General features: G+C 41.3%; 1 protein-coding gene and 1 pseudogene across 1 annotated transcript in view; one reads left to right on the top strand and one right to left on the bottom strand.

Annotated features, from left to right (window-relative positions):
* Window positions 1–573: 573 nt before the first annotated feature.
* Window positions 574–3,344, top strand: LOC121813261 (annotated as a pseudogene).
* Window positions 3,345–5,717: 2,373 nt separating this feature from the next.
* Window positions 5,718–14,418, bottom strand: part of LOC102296807 (TELO2-interacting protein 1 homolog) — a 15,128-nt gene continuing 6,427 nt past the window's right edge. The window contains exons 7-14 of the mRNA XM_005952134.2: window positions 12,381–12,779; window positions 12,085–12,244; window positions 11,447–11,617; window positions 11,134–11,282; window positions 10,674–10,814; window positions 9,840–10,044; window positions 7,486–7,573; window positions 5,718–6,230 (exon numbers count right to left, since the gene is read on the bottom strand). Coding sequence (XP_005952196.1) covers window positions 6,023–6,230; window positions 7,486–7,573; window positions 9,840–10,044; window positions 10,674–10,814; window positions 11,134–11,282; window positions 11,447–11,617; window positions 12,085–12,244; window positions 12,381–12,779 — 1,521 coding nt within the window. The 3' untranslated portion in view covers window positions 5,718–6,022. The remainder of the gene's footprint in view (window positions 6,231–7,485; window positions 7,574–9,839; window positions 10,045–10,673; window positions 10,815–11,133; window positions 11,283–11,446; window positions 11,618–12,084; window positions 12,245–12,380; window positions 12,780–14,418) is intronic.

Below are 14,418 nucleotides of genomic sequence, written 5' to 3'. Positions count from 1 at the left end.
AGTATTATGTGTACTGCAGTTACAAAATACATTATTTAAATCCCAAAACACTTTTGTGATGTCAGATTTAAATCACAAAACTTAAATCTTACATAAAACATTTTGTAATTATAAGGATAATTACAAAATGTATATTAGATAATATCTAAAACAGTTGTGTTTTGTTTTAACTTTAACATATCATAATTTGATTGGTAGCAACTTTTGCCACTACAGTGAGCCAATCACTCACAATTCCTAAACATGTCAATCAGGTAGGAATGAAGTAAGACATTAATAGAAATAAAGAGTTGTATGTTGACATGTAGCCCTTTCCTTGCTTAAATCATTAATATTTTTGAAAATTAATCTGTGATAAGACATAGCTTATTAAGATAGAACCATGTAACTAAAGATGAACCAAACTGTTCAGTGGATTACACTGTCTGACACACATACAGTATTCACTAAGACAAGGTGTGGGGGGAAAAACGAGAGCAGAGCAAGCGGAAGGAGAAGAAAGAGCTCGAGGGAGGGATGGAAGCATGTCAGGAAGGGAGGAGACAAACGTGTTGAAAGATTGCAAAAATCACTTTTCACTGCAGCAGAAGCGTGTCATTCTTCTGCTACTTCTTATCTCTGGGAATGTTAAACCAAATCCTGGTCCTGATACTCCAGAGTTTAACACCTGCTGATTTTAAATTTAGATCAGGTCTTAGATTTTTTTTCAACTGAATGTAGGTAGCTTACGTTCCAAGATGGATATGCTTCGTGTATGGGCACATTGGACTGATGTAGATGTTATTGTTTCAGATGATGAATCTATTACAAGTAGGGTTATAAGTATAGATGGGTATAATGTATATAGGACTAAACCTAAAGAGGCGGAGGTACTGCAATATTTGTCAGAAGCAAGTTCCTTGTAAATGTCCTGCTCTGAGTCAGTGAGTAAGCAATCTGAATTTCTGGCCCTCGATCTTGAGGTCTCCAAACCTTTGCACGTCACAGTTGTTTTTTTTTGCTACAGAACGCTCTGAGGTGTTAGTGACGCAGTACACTCTTTGTCAAAGCTTTTATCTGATTTGAAATTTAACAAAATAGTTCTTATGGGAGACTTGAATTGTAATTGGCTGCATCCAGTCCAATGAATTTAATGCATGCTGTAAATATCCTTTACATTGTTGATATTCGTCTGGTTTAAAATGTCCAGAAATATCATCTTTAGTTAATCTAATTATTAAAAATGCTCCACATAAATACACAGCTGCTTCAGTGTTTGTAAATGACATTAGAATAGAATAGAATAGCCTTTTATTGTCCTTCTACATGCAAAACAACATTATACGTGCTGCACGCTGACTGTGCAGGAGTAAAATTTAAAGAGTAAGACAGTAGGAATCAATATGTAGTAAAATGTGCCACATCTGTATGCTTTGTGAGATCCAGTTTTGAGGGATAGCGTGCACTGAAGTGACCTCCCAAAGTATTGCAAGTGTCTTGCATCGCCGTGTTTTCTCGTGTTTCCGCACTGTAATTTGGCTTCCTTTCATTAAAATCACAAACAACCAATCTGAGATTCACATCCTCTCGTCATTTCTTCACTACACAGAAGAGAGACACCCCCACCCCCCAAACTGCTCCTGCTCTTTAAAAAGTCACTAAGTAACTTTAATCACTTCGTTAACTGTCATTGACTTCATTGTCATTGTCATCATGTGCTGGGAGCCAGCGTTACTTCCACAGGATTGAATAACTGTAGTTGTTTCAAATCTGGAGGCACTTGAGTCAGTGAGGGACAGAAGGTCAGTGAACAAACTGTACAGACTAAAGTCAAAATGTGGACATTAAAGCTGTTGTTTCAAGTCTAACAACTGACACAGCTAATATATCCTCTAGTGTTGAGTGATACAACATACATTCTGTTTTCTTTGTGAGGTTGTAATCATCAGTATTGTTGCATCTGTCCTTTGCCCAGTTATTTAATTTTGTAGTGATAAGAATTTAAAGTCCTTTACTGAGGTGCTCTGTTGGGTCTGTTCAGATGCGTATTCAGGAAGGATTTTTCAACAACTTGTTCCCATTATGATCAATTCAGACCAATTTAAAGTTTTTTATATAATCTAAAAACTGTCTATTCCTATGATTAGAACCCAAAACAGTTTCAACATCTTACCAAGAGTGAAGAGTTCAGCTGTTGAGCGGCTCATCCCACCATCACGGATCCCCACTCTGCCTAAACACACCGGTCCTACCCCATCAGGCTGGATGCCTACTGCGGGATCTGCCCGAATTCGTCTCTGCCCTACATGATCTGCAGCTCCCGACATGACATCCTGATTTACACTGATGTAACCAATAGCAACTGGAAATTAACGCTGATATGGAAAAGGGAGGGTGACATTTGGGCTCTAGAGAAGGACGTGAGGCAGTACCTGAAGGAGGTGATGGGGAAAGAGATGCTTACACAGGTCAATGAGATCACCATGACCGTGAAGGTCAAAGGTCACTTCGATATGAGCTGAAGGACTGGCTGGTCAGCAAAGGTTTCTGACTGAAAGAGCTTAAAGTGCTGGCATCGACCTGCTGAAGGGACAGAGAGCGGTGGAGGAGGACTGCTGACCTGTGCCAAGTTAATGAACTCTTTGACAGCAGTGAGATGTGATGTGACCACTGAGTGTAAAATGATGCAGGTCAGGTTAAGTAATCATCATTAAACATAGAAGCATAGCAACTGCCTGTTTATTGTCACCCATGATTTCTCCAAAAAAATAGGTAAAAAATCTCGACTCACCGTTTTTAGATTCTTCAGACTGAGTTGCAATTTGAGGATCCACATTATTATTGACAATATACACATTAGGACATTCATTACTGCAACAGTGTGCAACAACATTACAATGACCTGCTTTATGTCATGTAGGTCCTTTAACACTGACACTTTTCTGTGGAGGTCAATGTGTAGAAATGCTACAGGTGGGCTGTTTGTTTGTTTGTTCTTTAGTTAGTGTGGCCAACAAGATGACGTTAGACGTCTGTGATATGAGTGTGACAAACGCTTTCAGCCTTAAAGGGTCCAAAAACATTTATTACTGATGAAATTCACAAATCTCTACATTCACACTGGGTGCAGCTTGCAATAAGAAAAACATTTCAAAATAAAACCACAGCAGGTTGTGATGGAACTTACACATGATATAAAATATTTAAACAAGTATTTTAAGCACTTTGGCAGAATTGGCTTTTACATGTGATATATTTCACAATGTTTAATAAGCTTCATACAGTTAAGCACAATCACTGCATGACAGAAACACAAGCTTAATCTCTCTTAATAATAATAGTGTACAGCTACGCTGCTTATTGAACAAAAACAAACAGGTTACAATGCTTTTATTTTTTATTTTAGTAGAGACTCAAAACTTAGAACAGACAGCTGCTGGGGTTTGGAAAAGTACTGAACAAATATTTTAAATATACTTTAATCGTTTCTGGAGCAGCCTTTGGGATCGCCAAAGGCTCTCATTGTCACCAGCTATTGACACTAGCTGGTCATAAGGTGTTACCCAGTCAGCCGTGCCAACCACAACCCTGGCAATGTGTATCTGCTTCAAACAGTGTTACCAGCTTCTCAGTAAGGAAAATCGGTATTGACTTTCCGAAAAGTCATTAAAAGTGGCTAAATGACGTCATCGACTAATTTGCAGAATTCGTCAGATTATGTAAACTGTAGGAGAGAGAAATAACATCGTGGAAGTGAAATAAAGTGAGTAAACACCCTTAGATGATCATATTTAGTTGCAGGGTGTGCATCATTGGTTTTGCCCAGCGGGATTTGTGGGACGTCTTCGTTGTCATGGCTACCGAGGACCGCTTGGATCAAGCTGGCCATGAATGGGTTCAGTTTATCCTTTCTCCATTGTCCAGTGACATTTCTATAGCACGTTTAAAGGCGACACAGCTGACCAAAGGGCTTTACAAGTTAGCTCATGCACACATATAAAATTGAATGAAATGAAATTTGATTTATTAGCTGTAATCTTTTAACTTTATGTACACTGCATCATCATCATTGCATCAAGCAGCAAAAATGAAATCTTTTATGTGGCAATGCCGGCTCCTGTACTGTACTCCTGTAAATCCCAATCAACAGCTGTAACCGTATTTATACAATTTTCATGTATGTTCTTAGTGGCTCCTTGGTGGAGGAGACACCCATCCTCAGGGCTTCCAAAGCTAGTATACTGTTACTGCTGGTCCCAAGCCTGGCCAAGAAGGTCACACTGCTCTTGACGAAGGCGGTCGCACTTTTCTCTTCTCCTCCTCTCCCTTAGTTTCACTGCTTAGCCGCTTATGTCCTTGTCTAGTCTCGTGTTTTTTGTATTACTTTTCCCTGGAAGACTCTCTCACAGTCTGTTCTCTAAAACCTAAAAGAGGAATTATGAATTGGATCAACTGGTCCCTGAATGCAATTGACACCCCTTTCTCAATGAGAAGTTTGGGCTTGGGTGAGCCTGAGTGCTGAAGATATCTACCTATTCGGAACCATGGTAACAGGGTTCTGGCTGATCGGAGCTGGCTTGGCCCTGACTTATCGAAGAATTAAGAAAGCGGAACCGGCTGTTCAAACCTCCACAAAGCTGCCCGCTGGGATTGAAACGATGGGAAGAGGCGTGAGTTTCTCAAAATGGGCTCATTGAGTGCAGCACGGATAAGATCTTGGAAAGGCTACGGCTGCTGTGAATACTCAGAATAAGATCTCTGACTGCAGACTGGTTACATCTCGGAAGGGCTAGCTCGGAATAACATCTCTGAGCGCAAATTGGATGACATCTCGGGGAGGCACACTGTCGTGAGTTCTCAGAATCGGCTCCTTGAGCACAAGAATGACAACATCACAGAACGCAAGTATGGCGAAGCTCGCGGCTCTCCAACGGGAGATTGAGAGACCAGTGTTGGACTGCAGAACTGCTTTGAAATTCATATGAGCTGTTCGCACTAAAGTAAAAAGCACCATCACCTCATGCGGATTCCCTCTCGGCGCCAGCTGCGGTCGCAAGGCTGGAGCCGAACAACAACACCCTGATAACGACTGTGTTTAGACTGTTCCTTCCCATTCCATGCAAGGCCACCTGGGTTGGCTGGAAGACTTTACTTAGCCTAGCAGGGCGAAGGACTGTCTCAGCTGAACTCTGGACACACACACACTCATCCCCCCTCCCTTTCCAAACGCCTTCGACGCTTATTCCCTTCCGATGCTGACGGTGGATCAAGGAGACCAGCGCACAGACTGCAGGCCCGGATGTACTGTCTAAATCGGCTGTCTCTCACCCTTTGCCCACCCCTGTTGCTTGTCATGTGTTTCTTTGGTGTATTAAGAGTTTTTTCATGTGCTATGTGCAGAGGTGTTTTTTTTCTGTTCTCAAACTGATCTCCCTGTTGGAGCTCAGTCTGGGGGGAGTTATTTTTTTCTCCTTATCTTTCCTCATGTGGTGCATTTTCCATTGTTATACCTCTCTGACCTGTCTTCCCCATGTGATGTTTTGTGTAATGTATGTACGGTCGGAGGGTAAGATGGTGCCGCCATTGCATGCAATAGGTCGGCAGCCTTATGAAATTTCCCCTTGTGGGACTAATAAAGGTATATCAAATCAAATCATATGATGTAAAAATGTGTGTGAATTCATCTGCTGAGATTCCCTCCTCGGGAAAATAAGGAAAGAGACAAAAATGTCAGACACTTTAGTTTTTTTCTCTTTTTAATCAAACATAGCTCAGTAGAGCTCCATTTTCATCTAATGTTAATGTACAGTAAGTACTAATTGTGGGCTAGCAGAAGCCAGGAGGTTAGATAATGAAGGTGATGACTAAGTAACATTTTGTAAATTACAGAGTAGCTCTTAATTCCACAGAGCTAGATGATCAACTATTTGGCACAGCTGACAGATTTCTTTCAGTTAATTGACCTGTTGGAGTCGCGGTTCAATAAGTTGTCCATTTGTGAGATGAGTCAATTTCATCAAGCAGCAGCTCATTAGCTGACTGGCTAGTTAACTGTCTCAGTAACGGAGCCAAACTCCTCCTTGAGCAGTTTGAACACGTTGTCCGAGAACTCGTCTCTCGGCCTGCCCGTGCCGTTCAGCTGCACCGGCAGGAGGTCGGGGTGGTGTGGGATGTAAGAGGACGGGCAGTGCAGCTCATTTAGAGTAAACCAGAAGGTGTCCGGATCCACCTGGATTAAGTGTCGGAACACACTGTGCAGGAAAGGGAAAGAAACATGGGAACAGGATTAGTTCTGAGCTGTGTTTTGCTTTGTACGTAATATCTATTGTATGGAAAACACCTTCCTATAATCCAAAGTGACAGACTGAACGAGTTTTGCTGGCTTTAACATGCAAACCAACAGTTTAACTATAAGCTCATTAACTCAACACTGCCTTTCTCTTCAGGTTTGTTTTTTAAATCACCTCCAAGCAGGAAAATACTTAAATATATTAAAGCGTGTGTTTTTACTTGTGGCTGCCATGTTGCTACCCAAACACTTAGATCAATAATTCAGAGTGATGTGAGTTATAAAAGGCTGCTTGCATACTGCATTCTGAGCTATTTATTTATTTATTTGCTTTTTTTATTCACAACTTCCACCTGTCCTTTACATTACTGTAGGTCTCACAGTGCACACTTTTTGCATCAGATGCCAGTGTAAAGGTGAAACGAGTTCCCTTTCAGATTCGTACACACAGTATTGGGAGATCACGGCCCTACATGTCCTGAAGACACTTCTATTCACGCCTGTAAAGCAACTGACCTGTGATGATATGCCACATATAAACTCCTCATCACAGTCATTCTCACTTTTTATCCTCTTTACCTGGCTAGGAACACTTTTGCCAAGTTGGGATTGCTAGCTATTGTAAGTTAGCTTAGCCGCTCCTATTGGTTTTAGCCACAACTGCAGAACTACATCTGCGTATTTCTGGAACTTCTTTCTCAAGGGACAAAATGAGTGAGGGTGATATTTAAATCAGGCCCACAAACTGATTTACTAAAGTTTGCAGCAAAGGGTTAAAAGTCTTATATTACAGGTAATATACTTTAAAGTCACAAATACTGGTGTCTTTACCCAGAACATGCAGGAACCTGATTATTCCTGAGGTATTCCATTCTCAGGTCCCATGTTCCTCTCCTTCAGGAAACAAAAGCTATAGCCACAGTGCTTTGTTTCATATTCAGTGTTCAGAGACAATGAATGACTCCTGAAGTCATCTTTTGTTCTGTAACACCCAGCACCTCTCCAAATATGATGTTGAGCATTCAATTTAAATTCAGATTTTACTGATAAATCATGTTACGTGGCTGTTAATGACCAACATGGCAATACAATGTCAACTGGATGGTACAGTTTTCATTTATGGCATTCTGTCTGTGTGTAACACTCAAACACATTAGTAACTAAATGAAGGATTTAGTTACTTTCCAAGACTACAGCGGCCCTTAATAAAGACTTACTTTAAACAGGCTTCTTGCAGTCTGATGGGTTGTCTGGAGCTCAGGTAGGGTAGACAGGCTTCACAAACCACATCTAGGTCTGCTTCAGCTGAGAAAACCAAACACAGGACATTTTTACTATATTTTATTCATATAACAATTGTAATACTTTTATATTTTATACAGAAATTTCAACAGAAATCAACTTGTAAAAGAAAATAAAAAAGAATGAAATGGAACAAAGCCAAGTTAATTTCATTGTTTAATCACAGCAGCAGAATACAGTTTGAGCTCGGTGCCTGGTCTTCGGGTGGATCACTCCCTGCAAATATGTTACTCCAGGAGCATACAGGTGGATGCTGGGGTGGTGGATGGGCTGAAACAGCAGGCAGTGGTGCAGTAGGATGTGAGGTAAGTGGGGCACGTTACATGTGCAGCTCCAGGCTTCACTACATACATGGGTACTGTTGTGAGTGCTTCTTTTCTGATTTTGTCCAGTGCGTGCACATAATGACACTTTTATATCCAAAAGAACAAAACCTTTAAAGATATGTTACTGGTTCCAAAAATATGGGATAAAGATAAGAAGGGAGGAGGGAAAGAAGAGGAACTAGGAAAAAATATGAAAGAGTATAAAAAGTAGACCAAGCCTGGACTTTACCTCTGATAACTAGTGAGCTCAGTAAAACTGCTGAGGTGGTTCAGGGAGGATTTCACAGCAGTTTTGAGAGGTCAGAACGTTAAAGCTTACCAACAATAATTCTGCCTGTCCAGGTGAGCATTTATTCTTGAAATTGCCCACTCCCACTACATACCACGTCTCCCTCACCACTGCTGGTTAATCTCCTTTTTAAAACCATGTTTGTCCCACCCCCTGTGACCTGAAGACCATACTGAAACAGACTTCACAGAATAATCACAAAGAGCATCTCAAACACACAACGTGTATCGTGCCTGTTTATCTGCACACTACACTGTACGAGAGAGTTTGCAGTACAAAAAGTGCCGTAAGCTATTTTAAAGGAACAGTTTCTTACAAAATGAAACAATTGTCTTTACACTGCAGTCCTTGTCACTGTTAGATGTAACGCTGGCTCTGGAAAGGCTGCAGACAGCTCTGTCACCTTTGTGACTCTTTTCCTCTGTCAGCGATGAACCTCAGTGGGAGGGTGTGATATTTGTGATGTTCACTCTGTCACTCAGTTCACCTCCACACTGCGCAGGTGACCAAAAATTACACAAGCAGCTCATAATTGCATAATTGGGAATGCAATGGCAGAAGCCTGCAGGCCTTGAATATTTTCAACATGCTAATGGAAGTATGTTGAGCACAAAGTAAGCAAAAATAACAACAACTTCTCTGATCTTATCAATTAAATGGCTTCGCATTCGCTGATTGAACAATCACGTTTCTCAGTTGGGTATAAGAAGAGCTGCTTGCAGTCGTAGCTGTGTGTGCAGTTTGGACCTGAGCAGCATCCTGCTGGCACAGCTGGCTGTGGTCCGTATCATCAAAGTCATGGTTAACATATGTTGAATGACAGAGCTGCCACAGTGAAGAGGCATTTTTAGGAATAACATCACCGTCATGCGTTTAGGATGTCAAACTGTTTAAGGTTTGTATAATAAAGCAGAGATGCCCTGATTTATGCTGGGACACCAATGGTTGATTTTCATTGTTATACGAGACTGCCACCTGGTGGTGAAGGAGCTTCAATAAATTCTTTGGCTTTTTCTGACGACTCATCTCCCCACACACAGCTTTAATGTCAAATCAGGCTAACAACCTAATTTGTTAACCTCAGTATAGAGACATCTTCATCTCTGTACTAAAGTACAGACACAAACTTGTATTGCTGTTGTCTCACTCACAGGAAGAAAGCTGACTATAACTCATTCATTTATAAATCATAAAGTTGATTCCTACAAGAAAGTTACAGCCCTGTGATCAAATAGGCTTCAATAAGATAGATAACATGTATTTACCCAAAATAAATATGGGATCAAAACAGCACAGAGAAAAAGTAAAAAGAAAAAGTAAAGTATTGAACAGGGGGCATTTAACAGTAGGCCAAAAAAATCCTGGTAGCTCTTTGCTCTCGTTGTGTTCAGTTAAATATTACAGCTGAAAAGAGGTTAGATAAAGATAAGAGGTCATCTGTCTTCAATGTATTTTTACATAAATGGGCTTCATGTTGCACCAATCTCCATAAAGTGAGGCGTCATACTAAGAATAGTTGTCTTGCTCTGATTTGTCCATGTTGTGGCTGCTTTGATCATTGCCAGAGCCCAGGTACAGTTCTACAGGATGATGCACTATGTTGTGTCTTGGTGAAACTGTGCTGTTTGTGAGCACTGTGTCTCTATTCTCTTACCCAGATCCAGTCTCTGGCACAGTGAGCCCAGCCCCTGCAATACAGCCAGCTGCAGTTTGTAGGCCAGGGTGTGTGTGTAGACAGGCCCAGCCTTGGCGCTGATCGGAGCCTGCCGTGCCAGAGAGGCGCTCAGCTTGGGCAGAACCTCTTTAGAGACCCTCCTCCTCACAAAGTCCCCACATGTTTCACCCAGCACGCACAGCACCTGGCATGTAATGTACAAAAATGTAATGTACAAAAGCAGCAAGCTGTCAAAATTCAATAAAACCTTCCCATTGTGTACTCCTGGATGAATTGTAGTATTTACAAAACTCGTATATATCCAAAAGCTGCATGTAGCTGATGAAACAATTTCCCAGCAGCAGCTCTGAGTGAATAAATGACTGTTTACAGACTTAACGTGTCTGAATTTGTCAGTCCATCAATGAAAACATGAATAACAAATTTAAAAATATTCCAGCTGATGACAGGAGCTGACGAGTAGCCTAATTTACACCGACAAGTTGAATCAGCTGACACTTGCACCAAAGATCACAAAAAACTATCAGCTTCATTTATCACAAAGTCCTACTTTGTGATTCTCTGAGACAGTTTGAAAAGCAGCCTCTAAGAAGGCATCCACACAGTGATCTTTCTGTGCTGATAGAAGAAATGTTAGTTTAAAGAGTCTTCACATTACAACCCAAAAAAGAAAATAATAGAACTATTTCTGAATGAAATAAGCCTGTTGTTGGGCAGCATCTTTCATTCTTTCACTATAAAGAGTTTAAAAAACGAAAGAAGACTTGAATAATTTTGACTCACATAATGAAAAGAGAGGTTTGTTTTACTTACCCTGAAGGCTCTGAGGACTGCTAATGGGTCATCAGTTGTGAGTCTCTGCAGGAGTGCTGGCCAGCAGCGATGAGCCATAGGCAGCACTTCATTTTCCCTCTCACTCAGCACCTGAACGCACAACTCCAGCACGTCCAGTACCTAAAGACAAAGACGCACAACACACCTAACAATGATCTCTGTTTTGATCCTGATTATATGTGAGCTGAAACTAATTACTGAGGTCTTCATTGAGAGCCCAAACTCCTGAGCAGGCACGACTTCAGCACAGACTTATTTCTGTTTCACTCCTGGACCAGACTGAATGTTTTTCCTTGATGAGCATTACACCACTGAACAGTCCTCCACACAGTTCTGACAGGATGAATTGTACCAACGCTGGCGGTCCTACCTTCACAAGAATGATTATTTTTGTTATTAGTCCAACAGTTGACTCTACATAAAACTACTGATACAGTACCTTGAGTCGGAGCCTGAGGCTGGGATCAGACAGCAGATGAATGCAGCGCTCCATAACATCCTTAGTGATGCTGAGGTGGGAGGGAAGCTCTGCTTTCACATCAGGACTACCAGTATCTTCAACATCCTCACACTCAGTGGGAGGGACTTCTGCAATGGAGCACATGTACAGTTAGACCGCCAGTTTAGCAGTGAAGTTCAGATTTCTATGACTCTTAATTACAATGATCCATCTCCTCTACACTCTGAATCTAAAATAATCACCACTACAACCTATAGCTTATATTCCACTGGCCCTTAGACAGACCTATTACCTTGGTCTTCAGTGTTATAATCATCCTCTATTCCAATGCCCTCTGCCAGTTCTTTCTGTTTGCAGTAATTCAGCAGGAATTGGCGAATGCTGAGGTCTTCCTGGTCACTGGAGCGTTGCCTGTAGCTGGTAGACTTACTGGTCCTGCTACAAGTGGAAGGAAACAACCTCGCTAAAGGAAAAACAAGACAACAATATGAACATAGGTTTGGTTACAATAAAATAAGTCAGCTGATCAAATCAGTGTGACACAGACGCTGATGTTTTTTTAGAAAGAGACTATTAGGGAGATTTAATTTATACATTTTTACTGTGAGGGCTTGTAAAACTGCAAACACCTATAGTGCCGCTGTATAAGTATTATTATGAATATTAATTCTACAGCAGAAAACAACTCAGCATTTAAACCATCACGATGTATTAAATGTTTCCAAAGATACTGATAATTTGATAACGAGCAAATTATACATCCTGAAATGTACACCTTGGTAGAAACTTTGAAAGGCACTGCAGAAAACATAAAGTTAAGCAACATTAAAAAAATGTGGCAGAGCATGCCACGAGTTACATTTTCTTCCTTGTCCTCTTTGACTCCCAGCATATGTGAGACTCAAGCTGACATCACTGTTGAAATCTTACCCAGTGCCTTCATGAGCGCGTGCAGCACAGAGCAGAAAAGAGCAGCTGTGCGCTCGTAGCTGAGATCCAGAGCCGTCAGCACATCCTGAACGATGTCCCCGACCAGCGGCAGCAGGCTGCAGTCAGAGTGAGTCAACATAACTGTCAACACCCGTGGAGCCTGGCCAACAAGACAGGATTATAATGAAATACAGTACAAGCTCAGGGCAGCACAGGCTTAAGCAGACAAAGGAGGAAATCAGGTAAATCCTCCAGCAGTCATTTCTGTGTCCATTTTGGGTTAAAAACATAACTACCTGTGGATGCTGGCTGAGCCTCTGAAGGTTGAGTGAAATGTCATTAAGCAGGTAGTCAGAGTTCTCATTGATCAGTTCCTTGAGGGAAGCGTATCCACAGGCCTTACTGATGTCCCACATGGAGCTCAGTCCCGCCTGGCTGACCAGCAGTGTCTCCTCACCAGCTTTCTCCAGCACAGGATACAGCGAGGTCATCAACAAGGGACGGAAATCGCGGCCCAGCGCCTGAGCACAGCAGGCGATGCCCTCAAGTTGGATGCACAGCTGCCAGATGTTGCTGTTGAGCTGGTGGATTGTGGATGCAGATGTTGATGATGAAGGAATCACTTTGAGAGAGCTTGTATTTGAGTTGCCGACATCACTGTTGGATATGGAGAGGAGTCTGGATGGACTGAGCAGCTATGCAAGGAGACAAAACACATGTTAATGCACTGCTTTCTAACCACTTTTACACATGCACACAGACCTGAGGTTTTCTAGATATTATCCATGCACATGAGAACGCAAATGTCTGACACAGTTAGATCAGACATTAAACAGCTTTTAGCCTTCCTGCTCCTGAGTAAAAGCCTGTATTATATCTGACTGTGCTCATGTGGGGATAGCACAGATTAGCCTTGCTCAAAGTCAAGAGTGGGGCCAATTTAGGATCTTCACTTAAATCAAAATACAAGGGAAACTGATGTATTTCCTTACATAAGCAAAAACCACACAGGCTGTTATAAAATGCTCATCCTACGCACTCATATGTAAAGTGTTAAAATCAATGTGTGGCCCACCTGCCACTAAGAGACAATCTTGAATAAAAGAGCAGTAAACTTAATAATAATAATGATAATTATTATCATTACAATGACTGAATGCAGCACTCTCCTCCAGGCTTAAAACGTGTTTGTGGGACCACCAACAGCCTTTGATTAGATGATCTCAGGCTGCAAGAGGGAGCGTGGGGTTCAAAAATATCAGACATTTAGGCAGGAGCGTCACGACTCACAGCGTTAAAAGTCAGTGAAATGAAATCAATTCTAAAACGTAATGGAAGCCAGAGTAAAGAGAACAAAACCAGTCTAATGTGTTCTCTTTTTCTATTTAGGTCAGAGTAATGAATAAAATCATAAACTAATAATTTCCTAGTACCAGTTTTAATTCAAATTTTATATACATCAATTAATAGATAATAAATAAATATAAGTTAATAAGTACCGGTATATAGCTTTGAGCTCTAATAGAAGTATTACAGCCCAGCTGCAGTACCTCTGTAGCCCACAAGGGGGCCCCAGCCCACACTTTGGGAATCACTGTTGTTTATAAATGTCCTGTGAATTTTCAGCTATAGCGGAAGTGGCATGTATGATCTCTCCAATCGAACTATCGACATCTTTTACTGAGCCCGTCTATGCAGGCAGCTTGTTCGTCTCAAACAGAGTCATTCTGTTTCTTTGTGTAAATTTTTTTTTATAAGGATGAAAAAGCATTCAACATCTTACCATGTGTTTTAGTAAGAAAACTAGGTTCATACTGCACTCCATTTATGACCCAGTTTGACTTGAGTGCAGAAACAGAAAGTGCCTCTATAGGAGTCAAAAATTCCTCCTGACAAACGTGTATCTGTGTTCTTCGATTCTTTTATTTGGCAATGCCGGCAGGATGTTTGTACTTTTTAGCTGACAGAGTGAAACTGCAAGTTTATCTACTAACTAACAGAAAGCTGCCAGAGGTTTATGGCCTCTGTTTGGTGGAGTTTTGCAGATATTTTCTCGTGCTCCAAAAATCCAGCCTTGATACTTCAGAGTAGCTACTTCAAATCTCGCAGCAGCTTTGACTTCTGCTCAGTCTGCTGAGAAATCAGTGTGAAAAGAGGCGTGGATACGTGAGCTGGTAAAGCCCAGAGCACACGTGATTTAAAAAAAAAAATTTGTGCAGAAGTAAACGAAGAGTCCCTGACACTCCCAGATGTGTGAAGCCAGACCATCACAACGACATCATTTCACTTCTTTGTGTCTTTGGAGTTGTAAAGTGTTTTTGTGCATGAAGAACA

Source organism: Haplochromis burtoni, unplaced genomic scaffold (assembly GCF_018398535.1).
Source record: "Haplochromis burtoni strain Fernald_Lab_line unplaced genomic scaffold, NCSU_Asbu1 Contig_1342, whole genome shotgun sequence".
Classification (NCBI taxonomy): domain Eukaryota; kingdom Metazoa; phylum Chordata; class Actinopteri; order Cichliformes; family Cichlidae; genus Haplochromis; species Haplochromis burtoni.
This window is presented reverse-complemented; position numbering and strand designations above follow the sequence as displayed.